General features: G+C 41.5%; 1 protein-coding gene across 2 annotated transcripts in view; it reads right to left on the minus strand.

Annotated features, from left to right (window-relative positions):
* Positions 1-254: 254 nt before the first annotated feature.
* DSP (desmoplakin) overlaps positions 255-26555 on the minus strand; it is a 40027-nt gene continuing 13726 nt past the window's right edge. The window contains exons 5-24 of one of the 2 annotated variants that reach the window (XM_010573237.1): positions 25614-25742; positions 24348-24398; positions 23207-23368; positions 22179-22283; positions 20849-20944; positions 20472-20597; positions 19446-19598; positions 17722-17876; positions 17190-17316; positions 16457-16661; positions 15738-15955; positions 14918-15084; positions 14446-14584; positions 12825-13018; positions 11813-11975; positions 9971-10054; positions 8941-9048; positions 8207-8305; positions 6871-7368; positions 255-3512 (exon numbers count right to left, since the gene is read on the minus strand). In XM_010573237.1, the coding sequence (XP_010571539.1) occupies positions 318-3512; positions 6871-7368; positions 8207-8305; positions 8941-9048; positions 9971-10054; positions 11813-11975; positions 12825-13018; positions 14446-14584; positions 14918-15084; positions 15738-15955; positions 16457-16661; positions 17190-17316; positions 17722-17876; positions 19446-19598; positions 20472-20597; positions 20849-20944; positions 22179-22283; positions 23207-23368; positions 24348-24398; positions 25614-25742 (6174 nt within the window). In that variant the 3' untranslated portion in view covers positions 255-317. Of the gene's footprint in view, positions 3513-5076; positions 7369-8206; positions 8306-8940; positions 9049-9970; positions 10055-11812; positions 11976-12824; positions 13019-14445; positions 14585-14917; positions 15085-15737; positions 15956-16456; positions 16662-17189; positions 17317-17721; positions 17877-19445; positions 19599-20471; positions 20598-20848; positions 20945-22178; positions 22284-23206; positions 23369-24347; positions 24399-25613; positions 25743-26555 lie in introns of both variants that reach the window. The other variant, XM_010573236.1, reaches the window with a different exon arrangement.

Genomic DNA, 26555 nt, shown 5'->3' on the forward strand with positions numbered 1-26555 from the left:
TACAGATAACAGGAGAAGGCACATGACAGTATTTAAAATATACAGAGACCAATTAAAATCCAAACACTAAAAGGAAACGGGAACCAAAACTCAAAATTCACAAACATGACTTTTTGCATCCCCTGATCTATATTCCATAAATTTGCATTCAAGCATTTTACAGCTTTTTCAGAAGAGAAATTGAACACACCCAGAAAAGACTTAAGGGTTTTGCTTTGGGTTGCTTTCTTGTTCGGTTGTTTGGGGTTTTTCTAAGGAGAGGGGATATAGAATCATCTAAATGATATTAAAATGCAGACACATTCCCTCACTTGTTACTAGCGCCCAATAGACCCGCTGCTGAAGGTTGAGTACGAGTAGGAATATGAAGAACTCGCTGATGCATCAAAACTTCCTCTCCTAGACCCACTGCGTGAGCCTGAACGCGAACCAGAGCGAGAGCCAGAGCGAGAGCCGGGTGCTGAGGAGACATTGTAGGGACTGGATATGCCTTTAGATGAAACGGAGGCTGCTTCCAAGAGTTTAAGCCCGGTGATGTCTTCCACCATTGACCGATTCATTGCATCTTTGTAGGATATTTTCAGTTTGGTCTTGGGGCAGGTCAGAATTTTGGGATAGCTGTTCGTGTCTTGCAATTTCTGGGCAGCGCGACCATCAATCAATCCATTCCTAATAGCTTCTTCAGTACTTATTCTTCCACGCACTTCTGGGTCCACGAGACCGCCAGTGAGGTACTGGAATTCAAGGAATCGCTGCCCAGCCTCATAAGGCAACCATTTTTCCTTCACTGCTTCAGCAGCTGACATCCTCTTGCGTCCTCCCTTTATGCCTTCAAACCCTATGAAGGCCTTCTGGGCTGGTTTGAGACGCGTGGCCATATCCTGATCAATGATGCCTTGGCTAGTGGCTTCCTGAAGCGAAAGCCTCTGGCCTGTGGTAGGACATATTATGCCCCCTGTGCAGGCCTGGGCTTCAAGTAACCGTTGCCCAGTGATGCTATCCACGATGCCCCGCTGTATAGCTTCTGAAATGGAGATTTTCTCCAAGTTTTCAGTGTCAAATATGGCTGCAATAGGACTGCACTCTTCTGGGGTCTCTGAAAAAGAACCGCTCCTGATCAGTGAAGAAGAACTCCTGACGCTCAGCACTGTGGGAGACCGAGTCACCGACTCATGCCGAAACACCTCATCAGTGCCGTTACGGCAGGAAATCATGTCTGCAAACTGCGTCAGGCTTAAACTGCCAGAACGGTACTGGTCAAAAAACTTCCTCTCAACCAGACCTTTATCAATAGCATCTTGGATGTCATACTGGCTACCAGTTTTTCTGTCGACAAGGACTACTCTACTGCTGCCATCTGATCCTGTAATAGTTATTTCTTCCCACTCACACTCCTGTTCAGCTAGTTCTGTATAGGTGTCATAATCTATGAGGCCTTTGCTGTATGCCTCCTGTACAGACATTTCCCTGTTTGTTTCTGGATCTACAATGACAACCCGGCGTTTCCTAAGGGTGTTCTTCTGTGAGGTGTGCACCACCTTCTTCTTCTCTCTCAGGGGCAGAAGGCAGAGCCCTGTCGCTTCATCCTTTATGCATCTATCTTTCAGCTGCAAGTACGTCAAGTTCTCCTCTGTGTTGGGATCAAAGAACCCTTTGGTGTCATCACTTGGATCACTAAGGATCTGGTTCAGCTCTTCATTGAAGTAGCCACGCTTGTAGGCCGTCTCCACTGGCAAGCGGTAGCTCTCTTTGGGGTCAATGATTCCTCCGGTAGCAATCTGGGCCTCCAGCAAACGAATGCCGTGGCCTCTCTCTATGAGCTCTTTGTTCATTGCTTGAAACAGAGAAATGATGTTTCCAGTTTCTGGGTCTTTGTACCCAGTGACAGCTCTTTCGGCAGAGAGAAGTTTCTCTTTAAACTCAATTCCAACAAGACCTCTTTTGTAAGCTTCCTCAACAGGCAGCCTCACATTGCTGACAGGATCCACTATGAACCCTGTGGCTGCCTGTGCTTCTAGGAGTTCAAGGGCTGTCCCCGGTCTAACCAAACCTATTTTCATAGCCTGGTAAATGCCAAGCTTCTCTTTAGTAGCCTCATTATAGATACCAGCAATACAGCTAGAGCCCTGAAGGAAATCAATAATTCTCGCACTCACTTCTTCCACTGTAATTGCACCTCTTTCCAAATCATTCCTTGTTGATTCCTTAATAATTCCAGCCTCGAGCAGTGCATCTGCTGAGACAGGCTGCCTGATTCCTTGGAATGACATACTCCTCTTCTGCACTGGGAGGAGGAGCAGACCAGTGTGTGGTTCAATTCTACATTTTTCCTTCAACTGCATGTAAGTGACTGCCTTTTTGGTGGTAGGATCAATGAAATTCTTTGTAGTGCCTTGGCAGTTGTTTAGGATCCTGTACAGGTCTTTGTCAATCAACCCACGAGATAAAGCTATATCTTTGGGTAGGAAGACACTATTGACAGGATCAACAATCCCTCCTACAGCCAGCTGGGCTTCAAGCAGACGAATCCCAGTTTCTCTGTCAACCAAGTTTTTCTTGATGGCTTCAGATACTGGCACAGTTTTGCCTGAGAAAGGATCTTTAAATCCTGTAATAGCCTTTTCTGCTGTATAGATTTGTTCTCTGTCATCAAAGTCAATCAGATCTCTGGCGATAGCACTGTCCACAGTTAACATCTCATTTCGATGTGGGTCTATCACGCCTCCTGTTGCTGCCTGGGCTTCTAAGAGCAGGACTGCGTTTTCTGCTGTAAGCAGCTGATTCCGTTTGGCCTCAACAAAAGAGTACTTCTGTCTGGGTGAAAGAGACACCCCTGCAATAGCACCTGCCCCTTTGAGGTAGGGTTCAATGTCAGCCGCGACTTCTTCCACTGACCTCTGCCCCTTCAGCAGTTTATCCAGTGTGAGTTTATCTATCAGTTGACACTCATACAGCTGCATTGCTGTAATCTTCTTCCGCAGACCACTGAACAGCAACTTGGAGGCATCGATACAAAAGTCTTCCTCAGTCTGCGTAGATCTGTGGGACCCATATGGGCGTTGCTTGAGTTTTTCAATCTCTCTTTGCAGCCTGAGACGCTCAGACTCCAACTCTGACTGGTTTTTGACAGCGGTCTCTTCCAGTCTGCACCTGTATCTCTCCTCAATGCGTTTGATCTCCATCTGCAGCCTTTCAATCTCACTCCTCAGGGTGTTCTTCTCCCTCTCACTCTTCTCTCTCTCACACTGGATCTTCCTTATGGATTCCTCTGTCCGGGAGTGCTGGCTCTTCCATTGATTGAGGTCATTCAGGATTTGTTGCTTCTCACTTTCCAGGCGTTGCTTCAAACGAGACTCTGATTCCAGGGTAACTTTCAAACGGTTCAGCTCCTCTTCTAATCTCTGCAGCCTGGCTTTGTCTTGCTCCAAAGCACTCATTTTTATCAGCAAGGTTTCTCTTTCTTGCATAATATGACTATACTGATTTTTGGATTCTTGAATCCTATTGGATGCCTACAATTTTAAAGAAGAAATAAACCAAGAGAGGATGGTTAGAGTTTATGCTGGTTAGTTATGCTCTCCACTTACAATGCTCTTCAGCCTGTCATTTAGCCCACAGCATGCTGCCACAGAAAAACATTCTAGTCGCAGCAGTGCCTTACCCAAGACCATGGATACACATAAACCAGTGAAGATACATTGTCCCTTCACTGACAATGTCTCTCGTACTGCCGGAGATTCCATTCTGTTACCCATAACCTTGATTTTCTGCTGATTTAGTTAGCTCTTTATAATTTTTTAATACTTCTCATAGTACACCTACACATACACAGAGCATTCAAGACTCATTAAGAGTCTGATGCTCAGCAGATGTACCCTGGCGTAGTCCTACTAACCTGGGTGAATTTGTATCAGCTAAGGACTGGTCATACATGGATAAAAAGGAAATATATCACTTAATTTTCGCTTTCCTATTAGTTTCACGTTACTCCAAACAATTTTACCTGTGTTGCTTTACTTTTTAATTCACTTCATGTCTTCATATATATATATAAACAAACACCTACAAGCATGCACATTTGTATGCAGTCCATATTAAACAGAACTCAATTTTATATATTTGTAATACATGCATATATATATGTGTATATATATATATGCACAGATGTCAGATAATCCTAAATGTTAGTAGTTTTAAAAAATCAGTATTAAGATTTTTAAAATAAAGAAAAACTGAATAAGGGAAAGAATAGTTGAGAATGGGAATGAGAGAAAAATATAAAGGGCAAGTATAGGAAAAAGCAAAGAAACATTTTCACAAGTGCTCACTTGTGTATATTTAAACAGTAGCTCTTTGGACAAGAAAACAGGCAGAACAATGAAATACGAAAAAGTGTTTTCTTTAACTTGTTTATGCTGTCACTTCAAGTTTAAGAAATAAGGGCCAAGCGTAAAATTTGCAAATGCCCTTAGTGACTTAGGAACATAAATCCCCCAAACAGTTAATGAAATGTAGGCTTTAAGTACCTTACGTACAGCTGACAACCTGATCTTTAATCCTCACTTGTAGTCAACACCTTACCCAGCTAAGCAGCACTTTGACAGCTTGTTGGTTCTGGGATTTTTAGCTGGTTTAGTCTGTGATAGCACTCAGGTCAGCCTCAAAGGACTGCTTTAACCCATCCTGGCTGAAACAGCCTGGGGAAGCACACAGCCAGCACGGTACAGCTAAAGCACAGTGGTACTCCATGTACTCTCATCTTTCCCTAGGATGGTTTGGTGGAGACTGGCACAGACCCAGGGTTTCTCCTGGGGCAAGGGCTGAGCCCAAGGCTCAGCTAGACAGTAAGACAGCTTATGGCTCCCTAGCTCCCAGGGAGTAAAGAGGCTAAGAAAGTGGGCAAATCCTGCCATTTTTGTTTAAAAATGAACAAGGGGAAGTGCCATAAAGGGGATATTAGTCACAAGTACAGTGAACTTAAACAGCAAAGTGTGAATTAAGTCGATTCAAATGGGCACTGCAATTAACTATGTATCTGAGAGACAGTAAAGCTGGGATCAAAATATGTGTGAATACCTCTAGAGCTTGCTTTTGGAATTTTTCAATTTCCTGTCTCAATTTTTCCCTTTCTTTCTGTAAATCATTAATCAACCCCTGAAGTTCCAGGGTTTGCTTGCTGCTTGTCTGAAGCTGATTCTTTAGTTCAGCAATGGCAGTATTTTTCTCATCAACTTCACTTCTGACCATTCTGAGGTCATCGTACTCCAATCTAACATTTCGCAGCTCTTCCTCCAGTAACAAGTGTTCCTTGGTTAGGTTCTCAGTGAGAGACTGAAGCCTTTCAATTTCTATTTTGCACTCATTCAAGTTTTTGCTTTTTTCCTCAGAGGTTTTCTGTAAGTGCTCGTATCGTAGATGAGCCTGTTTTAATTGCTCCTGTTCTTGGACCAACTGACGGCGTAAAGTCTCAATATCAGATGTGTATTTTCTTATCTCCTCCATGTATCTCTGCTTCTCTCTCACATGACCATCTAATACTTCTCTTTGGTGCCTAAGGTCATCTTCATTCCTCTTCTTTACAATAGACACTTCCTCTATCTGCTGTGTGAGATTAGTTATTTTAACCGATTGCTCTCTGAGAGATCTCCTCATGCCTTCTATTTCCTCCTCCAGTTTCTTCCTCCTGGACGTCTCCTCCATTACATTTTTATTCTGCCTGCAAAGTTCCTCCTCCAGCTTATGCTTCTGGATCTGCAAGTCTTTTACAGTGCTCTGGAACTTTGCACTTTCTTGATCCCTGCCTTTTTTCTCTTGTGAAACTCTTTCATAGTCAATTTTCAGTCTGGCCAGTTCCTGCTCTTGGATCCTCAGCTTGTTAATTGTCTCAGTAGCACTTGTGTTTGCTTTCTGCAGGTCAAACTGGACTCTTTTTAACTGACTGTTCTCATCCTCTAGTTCTTTTCTCTGACTTGTTTCTACATCCAACAACTTTCTCAGCCTTTCAATCTCTTTGTTTCTTTCCTTAATGGTCTTAGAAGCATCATCAAGCGACTGTTTGTACCGCATGCTTTCTTCAGAGTGCCTCTGAATAACTTGTTTCAGCTCAATCTCCAGCTGCTGCTTCTTCTGAGAAAGCTCTGAGCCAGCTGCCTTCTGCTGCTGAGCATTCTCTTCTATTTTCCGGAGATTATCTGTTGTTTGACTTATTGTATTCTTCAGTCTCCTAATTTCCTCACACAAATTCCTATTTTCTCTCATGGCATTATCAAGCTGTGTTCTATAATTATTTGTGTCCTCTTCCTTTTGCATGGTGACTTGGTGAATTGTGGTCTTTGTGATATTAATTTCAGTTTCATATTTGTTCTTTAAACTAATAATTTCCTCATCATAACTGTTCCTTACCTTAGCCAATTCATTTTCAAGTTCCCATCGGCTTTTAGCCTCTTCCTGAAGCTGAACCTTTAGCCTTTCCAGCTCCTTAGTTTTATCCTGAATAGTTGAGGCAGCCTCCTCCAGAGCCTGCTTATATCTTGAGTTGTCTTCGCCACGAAGTTGAATGATCTGTTTCAGCTCCAGCTCTAACTGATGCTTTTGCTGTGACACCTCAGAACTGCAAGCCTTGTGCTGAAGAGCATCTTCTTCTGCCCGCCTCCGTTGATCTGTGGTTTGCAGAATGGCATCGTTCAACCTCACAATCTCATCCTTAAGGTCTCTATTTTCTCTTGTCAGTCTGTCAACCTGGGCTCTGAGGCCTTTTGCATCATCATCTTTCTGTGCAGCTATCTGCTGGATTGTAGTCTTCTTGATATTAATTTCTGTTTCATACTTGTTCTTTAAATTACTCATCTCCTCACTAAACTGGTTTCTTACCTTAGCCAGCTCATTTTCATATTCCCTCTTCCGTGTGCCTTCGTCCTGAAGAAGAACCCTTAATCTTTCTATCTCGTACTCCTTCTCCTTGATGACCTTCTCAGACTCTAACTTTTGCCAACCAAGGCTGTCTTTCTCGTTTTGTCTTGTTTTCTGCAGCTGGTCATAGTCATTCTTCTGCTGCTCATATCTATCCTCCAGCAACTTCCTTTTCCTTTTCTCATCTTCAGTCTCATAAGTCAGTCTGGTTATTCTGTCATTTAGATCCTTTATTTGGGCGTAGCACTTGTCCAGGTTTTGCTTAGCAGAATTTCCATCCATTTCAGCTTGTCTTTTCATCTCCTCCAAACTCATCAGCTTTGCCTTCAGCTGAGAAATGTCCATCTGGTACTTCTGCAGATTTTGCTCCAGGAATTTGTGTTTGTTGTTTGTCTCTGAATTTGAATCCCTGGCAAGCCTGAGTTCTTCTTCCAGGAGTTCAATTTTGGTGTTTTTCATCTGCAAAATGATAGCAGAAAAACAAACAAACCCACATAAACACTTGTGACAACTGTTTCAAAATCATCACATGCAATACAATATACATTTGTAACACTGACAACTTACAAAGCATTTTTTTCTCTGCTTCAGTGAGAGCTCAAAGTCCTTTTTTACTTAATGTCATGAAGACAAATTCTGGAATCCTTATTTAATCAGAGTCAAACCTTATTCAGAAGTCAGCATCATGACTTTCAGAGGGGAAATGGTACTTGATGGGGGGAGGGAGATGCAATACAGATAGTAAAATCTGATGTACCAAGAGTTCACCAGCAAAGTACTAAATACCCTTCTTTAGAACCTGCATCATTTTCAAATAGGTGATTCACATTCCATATATGTGACCTCTTAAATGAGCCTCTCTGTTTCCACTGAGCTGTATCAACTCAGGAGTTACTCCATTTGAAACACTTTAGATCATGGCCTGAAATGAGGTGTGGCCCCTTAACCACAAGGAGCAAGTTTTCAGCACTAAGATAACTGTACTCTCACTGAGGTCAAGGCTATGATGGGCAGAGAAGGACCTCTTGTGTGCTTGGATGCACACCTCCTATTTACCAAGAAGGTTAGTGTTCTCCACCTCACATGTGACCTTGGAGGTAACTTTGCAAGATACTGTACTCTTTGACAAAAGATGCATGAAACTGCTTATATGCCTCCTTCATGGGACACCCCTGAGCTCAGTGTTTAGTTTTGTGGACTGTTTTGCACTGTACTTAAGCAGTAAGTCTTTCATCAGTGATAGCTTGCTAACCTCTGATAAAAATAGAAGGTAAAGAAAATAAAAGAGTCAGATTACCTTCAAGTCCTCCATGCTCTTTAACATTTCACTTAAGAATCTGTAATAATCTCCTGATCTTGTAAGAAGCTCTATGTAGCGAGACTGAGCCTCACTAGCCTTGAAAAGAAAGAGAATTGTTAAGAGCTTGTACTACAGACTTAGATATGAACAAACCTATGTCTCAGATCATTTAAAGGATTCCAATCCACTTGAGAAAACATTATCACTTGACAAAGTAAAAAGCAAATTCTCCTCCTCATAAATTCACATGACTTTCTGGGGACCCCAAATGTATAAATTCTTCCTTCTGATAAACCCACACCTTCCTTTTCAAGATTATTTTCCCCTGCGGCTGATGTGATATTAAATCCAAGGCTTCATCCCCTGGTTCATCATGCTCTTCCTGTCTGACAGTCACAAGTAACCCAAGTTAAACTTTTAATAGTGGTTAATTCCCAGGCTGGAAGTGACTAAACCACCGGGGGCATGAATCTTACCTTCTCACAATATGTATGCAATGGACATTGAATAGGAATGAGGTAAATTTCTGAGGGCTAATCTACTGTCTAAATGAGCCCAAGTATGATTTTACAGCACAGTGACTATTCTGCACTAATTTCTTGTGCTTATGTGCTTAGTACACATTACCAATGACAGCGCTAATTATTAGAATACAGCTGGATATAACTCACAATGACTCATACAGACAAACAAATGTATTCAAAAGACTGATGGGGAGGAAAGAAAGATACCTCTTGTAGAATCAGCACTGCAGGAGACTGAACCACACTCTTCTTGATAGGTATGTTGAGCAATGTTTCTAACCCAGAACTGTAGGAAGCAACCTGTAGTTCATAATCCTGTAAAACAACAGGGAAAGGTAAGACCTATTTAGCAACTGCCAAGGAAGTCTGGGAATCTGGATTTCCCAAAACGCAAATAAAATTTTGGGGTTGTTCTGTGGTGGGTTTTTTTTTAATAAAAAGCTACATTATCCCTTGTTTGTATCTCTGGCCACATACAGATGATCCTCCATCATAAAGAGAAGTCCATCAGTTCAAGTACCACTGTGGAGACTCATGGAGGAGAATGACAAAGGGAAAAGAGAAAAAACATTTTACAAAAAAGGGAAGATACACGTTTCCGTTAGTTGAGGGCTACCCAGAGGTGAAAAAGATTGATGGGAGCAACTGGTCTAGGTACTGTTATCAACCAAAACTTCACCAGAAATAACTGTCTCTGCATCTCTTTCATATCATGTAAGCCACATCACGTATATAGCAAGATCTTTGTCACAGAAAGCTAGGCTGAGCTGGAGAAAGCACAGATATAAGGATAACATAAAAATACAAAGACCACAAAACCATTCCCTGTATATCTTCTTGGTTTTCATGGCTATTGCATACCATTCCTCCTGCTAATCTGCATTTGTCTTGCCTCCTAGACCAAATCCTAATCAGACCTAATTCCTAAACTACCAATCTGTTCTCTAGTCCCTTATTTTTTTAACATGTGAACTGGAAAGTTTGGTCTGGCTAGAAAGAGGCTTTGATTCTTCTGAAGAGAAGCTCTCACTAGTATCTCCTGCATCATCCTGTAGTCTTCAGGTGGCAAGCACACAAATTGCTTTCATTATATTTTGTACACACAAGTGCTTCACCCCAGCAATTTCTGCACACACACATCAGGGAGCCGACATCTCACCTGCCAGCAGAGCAGAGACAATGGGATGCGCCTGACCGTGAAAAACCACACCCCATAAAAATGCTGAAATCCAAGTACCTTAATGGCAGCTGAACACTGATCTGCATGCTTGAGAAGCTCCTCAACTTTGTCTCGCTTCCCACAGATTTCACTGTGCAAGTTCTGTCAAGAAAAAAAGTGAGCTGTGAAACACTCCCTCAAGATTTACCAGTTATTTCCTCCTGTACACACTGCCTCCATCAGAAGGCACCGGCAGTATGAGACCACTGGGACCCCAGAGGTTGAGACCTGAAATGACCTGTAGCCATGCAGTTTTTACAACAGCAAGCTCTCTGTGCATGAGAAGGTTGTTCTCAGAAAGAACACCTAGCAACTGAACAACCCCCAGAACTCGGGAGGGAGAGTTCCTTGACTTCAGCTTAGATGTATTTCCTCACTTTTTATTTTTGTGCTATAATTTGTCCCATAATTTGCGCCATCATGCAATCCCTTGAATTAATTTAAAGCTGATGTGTAAAGGTGTCAGTGATCATGTAGGAGCCAAAACTGGTCTTGTTCATAATTGTAGCAGTGCTGACAGAAAGTAATAAGGATAATATTTCCTCTCTCCCGCCTTCTACACATGCAGTGTTTCTTGGTAGCTTGCATACTTTATAATTCAAAACAGGCCACTGTATTGCAGACTGCATTGATACTGGTATTTTCTTGTATTGGTTTTATGTGGCAAGGTTTTGGTAGCGGGGGGGGTTACAGGGGTGGCTCCTGTAAGAAGCTGCTGGAAGCTTCCCCTGTGTTCGAGAGAGAGCGAGCCTATACCAGCTGGCTCTAAGACGGACCCACCGCCGGCCAAGGCCGAGCCAAACAGTGATAGTGGTAACGCCTCTGTGATAACATTTTTAAGAAGGAAAAAAAAGTTGGGACGCGGAGAAAACAGCCACTGGAGAGAGGAGTGAGAACATGTAAGAGAAACAAGCCTGCGGACACCAAGGTCAGTGCAGAAGGAGGGGGAGGAGATGCTCCAGGCGCCGGAGCGAAGATTCCCCTGCAGCCCGTGGTGAAGCCCCTGGTGAGGCAGGCTGTCCCCCTGCAGTCCAGGGAGGGCCACGGCGGGGCAGATATCCACCTGCAGCCCGTGGAGGACCCCACGCCGGAGCAGGTGGGTTCCTGAAGGAGGCTGTGACCCCGTGGGACCCCTGCGCTGGAGCAGGTTCCTGGCAGGACCTGCGGATCTGTGGAGAGAGGAGCCCACGGAGCAGGTTTTCTGGCAGGACTTGTGCCCCCGTGGGGGACCCACGCTGGAGCAGTCTGTGCCTGAAGGACTGCACACCGTGGAAAGGACCCATGCTGGAGCAGTTCGTGAAGAACTGCAGCCCGTGGGAATGGCCCACGTTGGAGAAGTTCGTGGAGGACTGTCTCCCGTGGGGGGGACCCCACGTTGGAGCAGGGGAAGAGTGTGATGAGCCCTCGCCCTGAGGAGGTGAAGCGGCAGAAAATAACATGTGATGACCGTAAACCCCATCCCGGTCCCCCTTGTGCCGCTGGGGGGGCTTGGTGGAGAAATCCGGGAGTGAAGTTGTGCCCGGGAAGAAGGGAGGGGTGGAGGGAAGGTGTTCTGAGATTTCGTTTTATTTCTCATTTACCTTACTCTGGCTGATTTGTAATAAAAAGTGAGCTAATTTTCCCTAAGCTGAGTCTGTTTTGCCCGTGATGGTAATTAGTGAATGATCTCTCCTGTCCTTATCTCGACCCGCAAGCTTTTTGTTATATTTTTCTCTCCCCTGTCCCGCTGAGGATGCGGGAGTGATAGAACGGCTTTGGTGGGCACCTGGCGTCCAGCCAGGGTCAACCCATCACATTTCTGAATAGCAAAACAATTTAAAATCCAGATAATTGAAGAAGACTCATTCAGGTGCCGCATACCTTCTGATCGTGTAGGTATCTCATGATAGTGTTGCAATCGCACAGCTTCATGGACTCGATAGAATCCTGCCTGCGCTTGGCATCACAGATCCATTTGCACAGAGCCTGGTAGAGATCTCGGTAAGTTTTCAGCTGTTTGATCTGCCTTTCTAAATCCCATGATCTAGAAAAAAAACAGGGAAAACTGTCAAAATGGAAGGTGCATTCTCCTTCTCTCTCTTTAAACATTTTTCAGAAATAAGACAGTAATAAATTAGGTAAAACTATAGGAAGCTCTAGAAGGACATTCTGAACAAAAATTTCAAATAAATGAGAATTGTCCTCATTTTAAGTCACCCAACATGGGTTTTTAGTGCCTCACTTTTGAGTAACTCTGCAATACACAGAGGCTGGCACTTTCTGTCAACTGAGGGATGGATAAAACCTTGCAGTGATAAGAATCAAGTTCACTGACTTCAGTACTCTTGTTCTCAGTTTTCACTAAAACAACCAGCAACAGTCAATTTTTATTAATAGGACTAGATTTTGGCCTCAAGTAAAACCAAAACAAACCACACCCCAAAACCCCACAATCAGAATATGCCTTCAGTTCAATAAAGCATTAGAAAAAAATTGTTGGGATTTTTTTTTACCTAATTTTTAGTGTTAATTTTTTAACCCTCAGGTATAGGGTATTCAGGAATAAGCATGGTTGCTTTGTTTGAGAGGGGAAAATGCTGACACTGTAAGTACTTAATCCAGGAACATTAGCAAGAATAAAAAAAATTATTAGAACAACTCCTTAGCACATAGGTTAGACATTTACATGACTACATTTTCCTGCTTGGTCTTACACAATCCCTTTTAAATTATGTTCAACCTGTTCACAGTTGCTCTAGTCTTATTGCCCTAAAACTCATCATTTGTCCTCTGGAGAGATGATTAGTGCACAACAGTTCTTTTAGACTCACTGTTAAGATGATCTTAGTAGCAACAGCAATAAGGAAGAAGCTATTAGGAAATACGAGCAAACCTGTTATCTATCTGCTTATCAGCTCTCTGCCAGCGGTCTATTAGCTGGGTAACTTTGTCACAGAACTTTCCAATGTCCATGTCATACAGGGTATATGACTGGCAAGACTGTGAGTGAATCTGAAGTGTTTTCTGCAGCTCATTTTCCAGGGTATTCAGTAGTGACTTTTTCATGTTTAGGTCTGCTTTCATTTTCTGGAGAAAAAACAAAATGCTGTCATACATTTTATCCTTGGGAGGATACTCAAATTTAACCTTCAACAGCATGCACAATGTGTTGGGATCTAAAGATTTTGTTTCTAATTAAGTAAGGTATGTACACTGATGTCAGCTGGACTTAATATATTTAAAGTGAAACACCTACTTTGGTAAAAAGCTTGACTTAGGAATGTGTTTAAAGTTAGACTCACTCTTATATAATTTGCTAAACCAAAGCCCTCTGCTGTCATATTCTGCAGCTAACCTTTCAGTTTCTCAGAACTATGTAGAGCAGTTACAAAAAAAAAAAACCAAAAAAACCCAACACCCCACCCCCAAAAAAACAGGAAGAGCCTGCCTTGTTTATTCCTAGAAAAAACTGACTAGAAAATTTCACTGAAGTGTAAAAGATTCCTGCACTTGCAACAGCTGTAGAATCAAGCCTCAGGATTGGCATATCCAATTTTTAAATGTTATCTAAAAAAACTGCACAGATTGTGGGGTTTTTTCCTGTTTACATGTTTATAAACATCTTCCATGAAGATGTTTCTTCACACACACACTTGTTTGCGTGCATGTACTCGCATACTGTAGGGTATCACCAAATGGCATCTACCGTGCAGGCGGTGGTCTGCCTTGCAGCCCTGAGTCACAGGGATGACTGCATTCTTCAATAATATGCCCAAGCGTTTGGTTTTTTTTTTTTTGTAGCTCAAATTTACACCAGCTAAGAACAACACCCAGCAACTGAACTGCAGCTCTCATGTAACATGATAAGAAGGTAACCTGGTTGTGCTCCATTCATGCCACCTACACACTTTTCCCTATTACACCTGAGAACAGGAAAGAATGGAAGAGTCCCTGTTCTCCCAAAGGCTTTCAGTGCACAAAAGGACCAGTTCAACATCAGATAAAGTACTGGTTCTGCATGCCAACTTTGTGCTCAGCAAAGTAGTTACTCTTTGCCTTCTCCCCTTGTACAGGATGGATAGTTCTCACTAAGATTTGAAACTGACTCTATGGCAAAACCAGGACACACAATAATACTCAGATTTACTTGCTACAACTAGATGACAGCAAGGGCAATTAATAAGCCTTTTTGTAAGAAAGGAGGTATTGCCTTCAAATCTAGCTTCATATATGATACAAATCAACACATATAATTTTGTACAAAAATGGATTATGGAGACCTTCCATGCCACTGGCTTTGCTGTGGGGGCAGCAACAACTAGGGGATGGAAGAAGTAGTAACCCATACATTCCTTGAAATAATTTGAAAAAGCATTGTATGTCTATGTCATAAAATAGGACAGGATCAGCATTTCCATCTCCTGTGGCTTCAGAAGGGTTTCAACCAGCTCAATAGGCCAGTGCTGGCAGCTACAAATTTTGCCTTGCTGTGTCCTTGGGTCTTGGCCTCTCACCTTCAGACAAGCCCGGTAAGCCTCCACTTTATCAAGATCCAAAGGAACAGTCTCCTCTTCAGACAGTCTGATTTCAAAAACTCTGATCACATCTTCTGTTTGTAGAATAATCTGGAGCAGACACCTCAGTGCATTCAAGCTAAAATAAATAATACAAAACAAATCCATAATGGACTGGGACAGGAAAGGTGATTATTTCTAACTAATTGCAGATCATTGGTTATAGAGAATAGACAATACGGAAGAAATTTCAGTGATACCCATGATTCTCACTTTTTTTTTTTTTTTAAGTCTTTCAGAAAAGAGAAAAATTCACATAAGTGTCTGTTTCTACCCACATGTACAGCATTTGTAGGAAAGAAGATGTAACTTTACACTGCTGGTAACAAAAGGCAGGTTTCTGGACCAAGAATTATGGAAGAAAGTGAATGATTTATTGCTATATTTATTGCTATAACATCGATTTTCTTACCTGTCTAAGTAGCCAGCAGAAACACCATTAATATTTTCCAGTTTTTGAAATAGGGCATTTATCTCTGACTGCAAGTACACATACTTTTCACAGCCTCTGAAGTTAGGCAGCAAGTCCTTATGCTTATTGAGGGTTTCAGCCATTATTTGAGAGTCATTCTGCACACCCTAAGGAAAGAGAATGCCTGATTTACACATTTTTGGTGGCTGAATGAACATTCTACAGCACATATGCAATTGGTATCCTTATCCAGATAGTCTGCTGCTATCTAACCAGCTTGACTGAGGACTCAAGCAGTGCCTGAGCTTGCTTTCTTCAAGGTAACATTGGACAGTTCTTTTTAGCACAGTCCACAACAGGTAATAGCTCTTTTTGAGCACCTCGTCCACTCTGAAACTCAGCTCTGTTGAAAGCAAAGCCCTTTACTGCCAGCTGCCTACTGCACTCAGTAGATGTGCCAAGGTCCTTCTGCTCTTAAGACCTTTGCAACCTCTTTGCCTCAGGGGAATTTCGCATATGCTGAACTTGTTCTCTTTTGTTCCTAATCTTCTCTCTCCAGTCTCCTTCAAATCTTAATGTCCACTTGACATCACGCTTTCTGTATTCTTTGTCTGACAGAATGTAACTTCTAAAATCCAACAGTCAAATTCTTCTACTTAGGAGCTAAACTCCAATCCAAATCATCATGGTTAGCTTCCAATTGAGAATTTTCTGCACAGGATGTGTGTCTTGCCCAGCTGATCAGAAACACAACTGCAGTATGCTCTGCAGCAGAGTCATACTGAACTTGAGATACTCAAAGAAAAACATCCACAGTTACCTCTAAATCCTTTATTCTGACTGAAAAGTCATGCACAGCCCCTTGATCTACTCCAAGAGGAGCTCTTTGAACCATCTGAATCTCAGCAGCTTCGATCTGACGCCGAAGCTTCTGAAGCTCCATCAGCAGCCAGGCCTCCTGCTTCTCATGTTCTCGGTTTCTCTCATTAACAATAATGGTGCTTGAGGAACCCACAGGACAGCTTTCAGTTGGGACAACTGTAAAACAAATTGGGTAAATGTCAACTGCCAGAGAACTGAGCACTACATATAGAAAGCCAATGTAGTGCCCAAGTGACCTAAGCACTGAATTGATCTGCAGAACTAAGAACAGGAAGATTTGGGCCCTTACGCAGCTGGTTCAAGGAATGAAATATCTCCTTCACAAAAAGACAAACCTGCTTCCTCAAATGCAGCAGTGAGATTTTGCTTCCTAATAACTGAAAACATTTCAGATGGACTAAATTCCTCTCATTTTCCCAGCAAGTTCCATGAACTTCGGAGGACTATTCCCAGGTTCACATCAAAGGAAGGAAGAACAAAACATACCCTTCCCTGTGCATGGCCAGTTTTGTTATGTTGGGAGACAGCAGTACAATTCTCAAAAAGGTTTCCATTCATAAGTTTAGGAGAACATTTTCACATAGAAAGAATACACCACCATCTGAACAAAGAAACTCCAGCAGTCCAATCGCTACAAAAAACAGGAGGACAACAAACCTGTTTGTGGCTGCCGTGACTGACTGGGCAGTTGTATAATCAAGGTTTGGTAGTGCTTCTGAGCATCAGTGAACTGAGTCTGGATCTTTCGTTTGTCTTCATCGCCAAACATCTCTGAGCCTTGGCTGTTCCTGAGGAATTCTTGATAATGGATCTCCAGGTCAGTTATTATTTTCTGGTAATCTTCCTTACGCATTGTTTTCAGCTGAATTGAGGAAGAAGAAAATTTTGAAAGAAGCAGCAATTGAGGAAGGTTTATGACTAGTTAGTCATTAAGGAACAAACAAATACAACTATATTAAAAAAAAAAACAAAACAAAGGAATCACATTTTAGAATAAAATCTAACCAGGCTGCCTCTAAAAGTACGGTGCTAAAAGTGGCATTTGAGCTAATCTGTTCTTATTATAATCATTTCATAACTTAAGAAATTATACATCTTACTCTGTCTACCCATTCCCTTGCATAGTGGGAACAAGTACAGCAAGTATGTAATAAAACCCCTCAACTAATCTTCCTGTTTATCCATACCATATTTGAATGGGAAAGCATGTTTCCTCTCCTTTAATAAAACCACAACTTCCATATATAACCGTTTGTGCAACCCAGCAAAAGGAAGGCCCGTGGTTTTGCAGAACATACATCTGCACAGGACACAGCAAGCACTGTTTGGGACAGCAGAGGGCAGGTCATGGATGTCCCTGGTCTACAGGTAAGGCCAGCTGGATTCTTACCTTGGCAATAGTCATTGCCCTGATTTTCTCAATGTCGATCATGCAATAATGCCAAGATACCAGGCTCTTCATGTTGATATACAGCTGGTTCCACAAAGCTAAAATAGCTTCATAGTATTGCTCAATTCTGAGATGAGAAAAGAAATTACATGGTCAAAATGTGCCTGTCCTTGCAGCATAGCTACAAAACATTCGAAGAAACATCCACCAGATGTGGAGTGTGTTAAGGCTTGTTCTCTACTTGAAAAAAAATCTTGGAAATTAATTTATCCATGACTTTCATTATTAGAGATGAGGAAAAACCTTGTAGAAGTTAAATTTTAAATATTTTTAGATCCCAACCCAGACCCCAGCAAGCTTCACTGAAGTGAATTTCCTCAAATCAAGGGTCTAGTCCTTAATCCCCCACCCTTATAGGGTGAGGGGGCACTCTGATCAAGGCACAGACCAGATTTTGTGATTGGTTGCTATTTTGAGTAAACTATTCTATCTACTCCCAGTGGTAGGTGTCCAAACCCAGGCAGCAACTCACTTGGTAGCAAGATCCACTGCTAACGGATTGGGAGGTGGGATGATAAGACTAACAGATGGCACCAGCATATCTACTCCTCCAGGGCCGGTCCCCAGCCACTTGCTGCGCTCATTATTGTCCTTCAGGATACATTCATCTCCTTTGCGCACCGTTTTCTGTAAGGAATGCAGAACGACATTTTTTTCTTTAAGTAAGATGGGGCTTCTAGGAGAGACAGACAAGGAAGATGCATCTAGATCACAGAAGTGGGAGTGCTTCCCAGCTGCCAGGTCTGGGTGTGCATCTTGGCTTCACACTGGGCAAGAAATCAGTACAGATCAACCCCTTCTCCCTGAATCTGGTTTCCATGTGAAGAAAACCCAAGAAAACCAAGTGGGAGCCACAGAACACTCTGAGAGTTGCCAGTCCAGTTGATCATCAGACTTGGGGCTTGCCATGACAGATATCAAAGACTGAGCGTGACACATGGCCACAGTAAGCTATGCAACCATGTGTGTCTGTAGAGCTGGATATATATTCCTGTATGTATGTGAGCTGGAGGCCTAAGGATGCTTAGTGCTGCATCCATATTTGCAAAAGGACTGGGAATGAGCACAGCAGAGCTCGATCCACCAGCCCCAGCTGCCAGAAATCCTGACACGATACAGCCATGGGTGTGCCCATGGTGCAGGTTACAACCCACTCACATCCAAGAGGGGAGGCTCTTCCTATCATTTATCCTGACAGAACTCTATCTGCGTCACACCTCTGCAGCCAGCAAATACGGTTTTTGACATAACTAGTAAAAGGCCACAGGCTTTGCATTGATCTGAGCATGCAGGGACTCCAGACTTGTCTGGGCTTACCTTCATCTGAGCAGAATTTAGCTTGCTTAACGTAAGAGCAATTGCCAAGCAGTCAGGACCATTGCCTAAATTTGTTTAGTTTTGCTTATAGCAACAACAAGTAGTTGCTCTGTGTGGGCTGAACTTCTGTGACTCTGGAATAAAATGTGGTACGGAAGAACACAGACACAGAATAGATAGCAGAAACCCCAGATCGTAAACACAAATCACAGTGGCCAATTACTGGTCACTACAGGAGTGCAACCTAGCAAATCAGGTAAAACAAGTTTTACAGATAACAGAACAAAATAATTGGGTAATTGGGAACCAGTGAAGAGAAAGAGCGAGTAAGCAGAAAACGCATCTAAGCCTAGTGTTAAGAAAAAACATAGAAATAAACCCAAGCAGCCCCAGTACTGAGGAGGAAGAAAACCCACCATCAACGATTTCATACTCCATCCAGCAAAAAACTGGGTATACCAATGACTCACTGTACATTCCTCACCTTTTGTTAGATGAAGTGTTGACTTAAGGACCCAGAGGGACACTGGAAGGGTAAGCAATCACCACAAAAAAAGGTGTAGATGCTGGGAAGCATCTGTATAACAATTTTAACCCTATTACCAATGAGACTTTTTCTGTGCTAATTTGAACTATGAGTATTAATACTATTTAATGGGCTAATATTAATAATTTTGACTAGACTTACTAACCAACCAGAACCTAGCTTGTTTATTCATAATTGCAAGCAAGTCAGAGCTTTTTTGTCAAAGAAATTTAAACGCTGACCAAAAGCAGACAAAGGGGCTACACCTATCAGCTCAACAGTTTGTTTACTAAATCATTTGCCACGTTCTAGTTTACATGATGTTCATTCTCAGCCAAAAAGGGATACAATACCAGATCCTGTTTGTAGTCACACAGAGCCTTGAGGATAATGGGCTTATTACTCCGGTAGTCTGGGTTACGTGGCTTCAGCTGCACGATCTTCTTGGATTTATTCACCAAACTCTGCACTTGCCTCTTGTATTCAAGAATTCTCTCTCGTTCATTCTGCAAAGATTAATTGTATGTTAAAAATTAATTCTAAAAAGAAACCACATCTAGTTCCCACTGTTTTATTAAGAGAGGGATACATCTGGAGCCCACAGTAGGCAAAGCTTCCTTTAGCTCCAGTGGGATGAGTCTTTGGCCTACCATGTAAAACTGCAGTTTTAAAAAAAGAGAAAAGAAACATCAAAGTATCTTTGCAACTCTGGCAAGCTGCAAAGTTTGCAAAACTTGCAAAGCAGGTTTTTCATACGGATCTGCAATGTGGTTAAAGTGATGTGTAAGAAACACAGCAATAAACAGAAAGAATCTATTACAACATGAATGCTAACTGAAAAAAGTGGTAACTACACTCTCAAACCTGACTTCATCAATTGCCCTTTTACATCACCAACATTTTTTCCTCCAGTATATTCAATTTGGAATTGTAGTACCTAATTCATCATGAGCAAATAACTCAGCTTTTTTTGTCTAACTAAGGCCTTTCAAAGAGACTACAGTGATATAGCAACATGATGAATCATTTACTAAATGCACTTATCCTTTGAGGCAAAATCTATTCTACCACCTAAGAATGAAAGTCTTTCTTTTTTTTTTTTAATTTGTTAGCATGTCAGAAACTCGGGAATATGTTGGGCTCATTCCAGATTTAAAAAGAAATCAGAGTTCACAAACAGTATTACACAAATTAAAATAACACTGATCCATTTGTAGGCTTTCCTAAGAAATGGGCAGGAATATACCATTATGGTTTCAAGTTCATACAGTACTGTTTATAAACATTGCAGTACACCTGGCTTTACATCTGGTATCTGAAAAGGGCAACTGATTTCCAAGGAAAGCAGAACATAACCTGCTAGGTGGGTGTGACAGTACCTCCAGCTCTTTGATCTGCTCCAGCAAAGATTGCAGTGACATGCTTTTATCACAGATGAACTTCTTTCTGATGGAGTCTTGTAAGTTCTTCAGGTAGCACTCTGTGGCTTGGGCCTCTTCAAAGAACTACAGGAGAAAAGTTGTGATTTCAGTTGTACACAGCTCTTAGAAATGTCTGCTAAAAATCAGTGGGTTCCTGTCATGAGAAATCCCAGTTCACATCTAGTAGAATGGTACCATTTACAATATGGTGACAGTGTGTTATGCATAATTGTGTATGGATTTAGAAAGATTTTGGTACAGGGGGAAAAAAAATATCTGTGATGGGATTCACACTTTTAACAAAAGTGGCATGAACTTTCCACATCACTACTCACCTGAAAGTAAGCTGCATTCTCTTTCAGATGAACATCAATGCATTTGGTGATCTGAAGAATCCAGCTCCACTGAGTTTGTAATGTATCCATGTAGGCCTAACAAAAATAGTAATATACAGAACTCAAACCACCACACTGATCTCTCCCATATCTAGACTCAAGCAAAACTATTTATGCTCCACATAAATGCAAAAGAAAAAAATCTGCTGAAACAATTTAATGCACACCAGAATAATGTAACTCATGCAAATAGTTCCCCAACTTCTAATCATCTACCTAACTGAAATGAGTTAAATAACTGCTTGTGGGATGCAGAGAGAAATTTGTTCATGACTTGAATTTTGTTTGATCAGCATAAAGCCTGAAGTGCATGAACAAAAAGGGGTGAAAAGCACAAACAGTAATGCAAATAAAATATTTCAATTGCAAATTGTCATGTTCTCCTTCCAAGGAACATTGTCAAGCATGATTTTTTATGATGGCTATTTTTAAATTCAAACTTCTCAAGTAGTCCTCATGTATATTCTTTAGAAAATTACACACAACTTTTACTTCACTGCTGGAGCTTAAAAGGATCTTTAAGACAGAAACTGACCATAGAAGAAATATGAATGGTGATTTCACACAACATGGTAACAGTTAACAAAGTAAATACACTGAAAAGCAGAAAGGACTCTGTTTTCCTATTAGCTTCTTTTAGTTTCAGGATTCTTATGCACTCCTAAAACTATAAGAACTACAGCATTTCCTAATAAAATGAGATTTTCCAAATTGTTGCAGCCTTTGTAATTGAAAGGCAAATGTACACCAAGCTGTGAAAGTAAAAATGTCTTGGCTAAGCTGTAGAAATGCACTATGAATTTCAGCTGCAGAAAGTATTTGCACCTGGATTAAATATAAAACCTCAATAAAGGGTGTGGCTTTCTTCAAAACATGCCTACTAAAATAGCAGAAGAGCAATGACATGCCTTCCCACCATAGATTCTGCCACACTGTAGGCAACTCAAACGAGATAACAGCAATTTCAATACACTCAGACAACTCCCTAAGCCTCATATAAATTTTTACAGGCATCTATCATCAAATTTGATAGCAATGAGAGCTCTCCCAATAGCTCTTAAGAAGCCTGCAGTTCTTGCGGCCAGGTTTGTAGAGGAAGGTAGTAACATTTATTAGAGCATCTCATATAGCTGTATAAAAACGGACATACTTTTTGGCAGGCAAACCTTTCTCAGGTCCAAACACAGCATTTCATTTGCAGACTTTCACTGAGAACTTTTGCCACATACCAACGAAAGGAGCAAGTGAAATCACACGAAGTCTAACTCACCTCGATTTTGTCTGAAGCAGGGTGCTGGTTGAGCACTAGCTGGTCACTTTCTTGCTTTAGCTTATTGAGTTCTTTTTCTTTAAGCTCCAGTTCACTCATGCGTTTCTAAACAACCAAAACACAGCATTAAACAAGCCCCCAAACGTACGCAGCACAGGATGATTTACTTAAAATTTTCCAGGTAGTTGTGATAATGTAAAATTATCCTGCTAACACTACATATTCTATTCAGTGTACTGAAGTTAATTATGAAGACAGCAGAATCAAAGAAGGTACAATCATCTCAATTCTAGTCTCTAGGCTTACCGCTTCACATAGCAAAGCGGCAAAAGTTCTGCCTTTCCTAGGAATGATGGAAGCAAAAATGACTGCATCTTGCAACATCCAGAACAGCTGAACTAAAAAAAAAAGGTACCTCCTTAGTAGTGTGAACTTTCATTCATTTTTCAGTTTGGAGATCAGCACCAATATTGGTTAAAGAAATGCACATGCTCTATTTCCCTACATACCCACAGAAGACAAGGAGCAGTGCAAACTACCTCTGGCCATGTGCTCAACATGCTGCTGGCAAAACCATCAGAGGAAGAGACCAGTTCCCTCTGGTATAGCTTTACTTCCTGATGACAGACACTGGGGCCAAACATGGGGACCCTCTAACCCCTACATAGTCCTAACAGGGAGAATTAAACCACTTGATTCAAGTCCCTTAGTTTAGCATGCCAACAGCGTGCACAACCTATATGTCATTAATAGTCCACAGTGGACTGCACTTATAAGGCCAGCTTCCAAGGTCAAAAGAAACCATGACAACTGGTTGAATGGGACCACAATCTTCCAATAGATGTCCAATCTTGACTCAAAGGTTGTCACACAGTACTTAATCCGAAAGTGTGGATAAAAATCCCCAGAAACTTCAAAACAGTGAAGAAATGCCCGTCCTGTGATCAGTCCCTCAGAGCCAGGCTGTAACTCTCTCACTATCCCAAAAAAGGACCCATGGAAAGCATGGGGAGGTTGAGCTGTCTTACAGAGAAGGCCTCCTGCTTCCTGGAGATGTCAGTGTTCCTGTCACTCCAATCATAGAGAAGCTCTTCTTCCTCACAGTCATTAATCCACATGATCTCTCTGCTGGTGGCTTGGATGAGGTTCTGGAATTGACGGAGCTGATCCATTCTCTCAAAGGAGTATTTCTGCAAGGAATTCCAGAAATTAGAAGCCATAAACACAGAAATGCCTTTGCTGGGTGGAGAAGGGGAAGCCAAGAGCACAGGGTGTCCTTTCTTTTTTTGAAAACTAAAATAATGGTAAAAATCGCACATCTATAAAACCTGTTGGCAATGGACAGCAGATAATGTGCCTGCGTTTATAGAGGCATGAAACCTGCTGGCAATGGACAGTGGACAATGTGTTTGGATTTATAGAACAATGGGAATCTGAAGTCAGCAGCTTCTGAAAGTTATTCCAAACACAAGTGTAGCAGACATGTAGGTAGGCAAGCAAAAAGGCACAGGGGAAAATACAAAACACCCGAACATTTAACCTCACTTCTACTTGCATTTGCTGCTCATACTACATCCCTGATGTTGTAGCACCTTTTGCACAGATGACACTTGATGAAAAGATTCCTTCTCCACCCTCACATCATAATACACATCCTGTTGCTTGAATGTGTACAGGAATCAGCTTCCAATCCCAAAGGGTTAAATCTACCATTTGCACAAGATTCTTACTGTATTTTACATGAAGATCCAAAACAGGGAAGGTGCACAGCCCTACACCAAATTTGATTGTAATCCCACCTTTGAGTAACTTTTTAAGCTTCATATATAGACTAACTTCATTGCTACATTTACTCCCATTAAGGAGGTAGAGCTCTACTCTTCAGCAGCTTAGTGACCAATTCCCTTCACCAGGTGCAAACTAGAAACTTCCTCGTGAGGGTAAGTCAATTATACACGAGGTAATGAATTAGTCTCAAGTTCATGACTCAAACTGAACCTTACAGAAACTACAAAGCACTGACAGTTTACTGCTGAACAGAATTATTTAAATATGCATCTGTCACTCTGTTGAAACCCGAAGTGTCCCTTGACTGTAACACCAGTGTTAATAAAGCAAAAAGAGCATTCATCATAGAGGGTATCAGAAATGAACACATCTCATGCTCACCAGCAGTCCTTCATATTCTTCCTCCAGCTGATGAACTGCAGCTTTCTCACGCTGAAACAGAGACAGCAAATATTTAGTGAGCCTTTTACAAGTTGCCTATTTGCTGATATTTCCTTTACAGTGTCAGTATTATAATGTTGTAACTACAGGTGGTAACCTGCAAATGTCTGCAAGAGACACAGGTGAGTAGCAAATCTGCACCACTGGAGGACCACAAGAAGTATAAAACCAAGGCTTGGACAAACTTACTTCCCTCAGGGATGCTTAGTACATAAGCAAGATTGCACATAACCCCTGTAATACCAACACAGCTCCCCAAACTGGATCTCTTTCTGTACCAATCTCCTAGACAGCTGTGGGGAACCAGCTAGTCCTAGAGCTAGCTTTGGAGATTATGAAGTAGTATAAACTATGATGTGAGCAGGAGGCTCCAATTTTTTTTCCTGTTCGTATGACTGGGAACCTGCACAACCTTGGAACTGGTATTCCATAAGGCCAGACTACCACCTTTCCTATTTGAAGAAGCAAAAAGGGAATAACACCCCTTCCACTCTTCAGCTTGGCTGAGAGATCAGAGCTCCAGAACAGAGTGCCTTTTCTTTAGATCCAACTCTCTCTCCTCCTGTCTGTGTGAGCAACTAACAGAAAAGAAGAATGGGAATGAAGTAAGCCTTCTCTCTCCTATACCTAGCTGCTGGGCTGATAGGAGAGGAAGTTAACCACTGCATTTTCAATGACTTCTTTATTCCAGCAACTTCTTTATTCCAATCACAAAATCCAGAGAGAAACAGAAGTCTCAGAGGGGCAAAAAAAGAAAAAGAAAACAAAAAGTCCACACGTAAGAAAAGCTCTAAGCTTAGCCCAGAATTTGGGCATTTTTCACAGAAATTTCCTCATTACTTAAGGCTGTACTAAGCACCCACCTTATCCTTTCACTTTCTTGTTTTAACGTACCTAGACAGAAAGCAAGAATAATCATTCTTAGCCATTCTTCTCACAAAAAACGTTGCAGTATTTATTTGCCAGCCTTGGTACACTACAACAAAGTGTTAAATACCTACTAAATTTTTAAAATTCTAGGGAAAGAAGTGGAACACAAAATAATCACGAAATAAAAAATATTAGAGTTGAAACTGATTGCTGTCATGACACCAGTGCTTTCTGAAAAGAAGCTGAGCTATTCAGCATTCTTTTTTGTAGTGGAACAGCAGCAAGTCAATGATATAAATTTACACCAAGCAACCTGTAAGGGAAGACAGTAATTACCAGATCTGTTTTGACTTTGTCCAGGTGCCAGCGATAGTCTCCAATGGCATTGTGAGTTCTTCTGTGGTCACCAATTTGTTGCTCAATGGACGCTGCATCAAACCCCCATTTCACTAGCTCCATTTCAGCCTAGGAGAAAGAGACAGTATTTGTACTTTCATTTCCAACTTTATTATCTAAATCAGAGCATCAAGGAATTGAACTGAAGGAAACACGACTATGCAGTAGAAAGTAAAACTGAACAAAGGGAAGTTCAGAATAGGGGGTTACAATTTCTTAAAATTGTCATCACTTAAACTGTGTGACAGGCTTCCAAAGTAGAAGAAACAAAGTAGGGAAAAATATTTAAGCTGCTTAAAATTAGACTAGATGAAGCACACTCAGTAGTGTATTTTCATCTGTTTTCTTTGGACCAAACTGTTCGTTTGTGTTCTACAGTATAGTTACATTCTTATCACTCTGAAAACAAATTATTACTTTACCAAACAATGCTATTCATGCAATTCATGTGAAAACACCCAGACCCAAGTTCTGTAGCCCAGTAAACTACATTTCCATCTTAATTATGCTCACATAAACTCCAATAACTTCAGTTAAATGCAGTCAAACTAAATGAAAAAACAGAAGATAAACTGAAATTATTATAGAATGTGTTGTCTTGCGTTTTGGCAACATTTATTGTAGGTTGCCAAGTGAAAATCTCTAAAACAGCCTTTGAAAAACAGTAATACACCTGGATAATTACTAACTCAAAAACTACCTGACTGCAGTTCTTTGTTTCATTATTTTTAAATATTAAAAGCCACGGAATTCACAATTCAGCTCCTCAAACTCCAAATCCTCTTTTACGCTCTAAAGACACACTCCATTTCTGTCTGAATGCCTGTCTGCGCACGCACACAGTAAAGAAACAGGTATCTTAATCTTGGGTTGGGACCGAAT

Source organism: Haliaeetus leucocephalus, unplaced genomic scaffold (genome assembly GCF_000737465.1).
Source record: "Haliaeetus leucocephalus isolate CR32 unplaced genomic scaffold, Haliaeetus_leucocephalus-4.0 Scaffold373, whole genome shotgun sequence".
Classification (NCBI taxonomy): Eukaryota; Metazoa; Chordata; class Aves; order Accipitriformes; family Accipitridae; genus Haliaeetus; species Haliaeetus leucocephalus.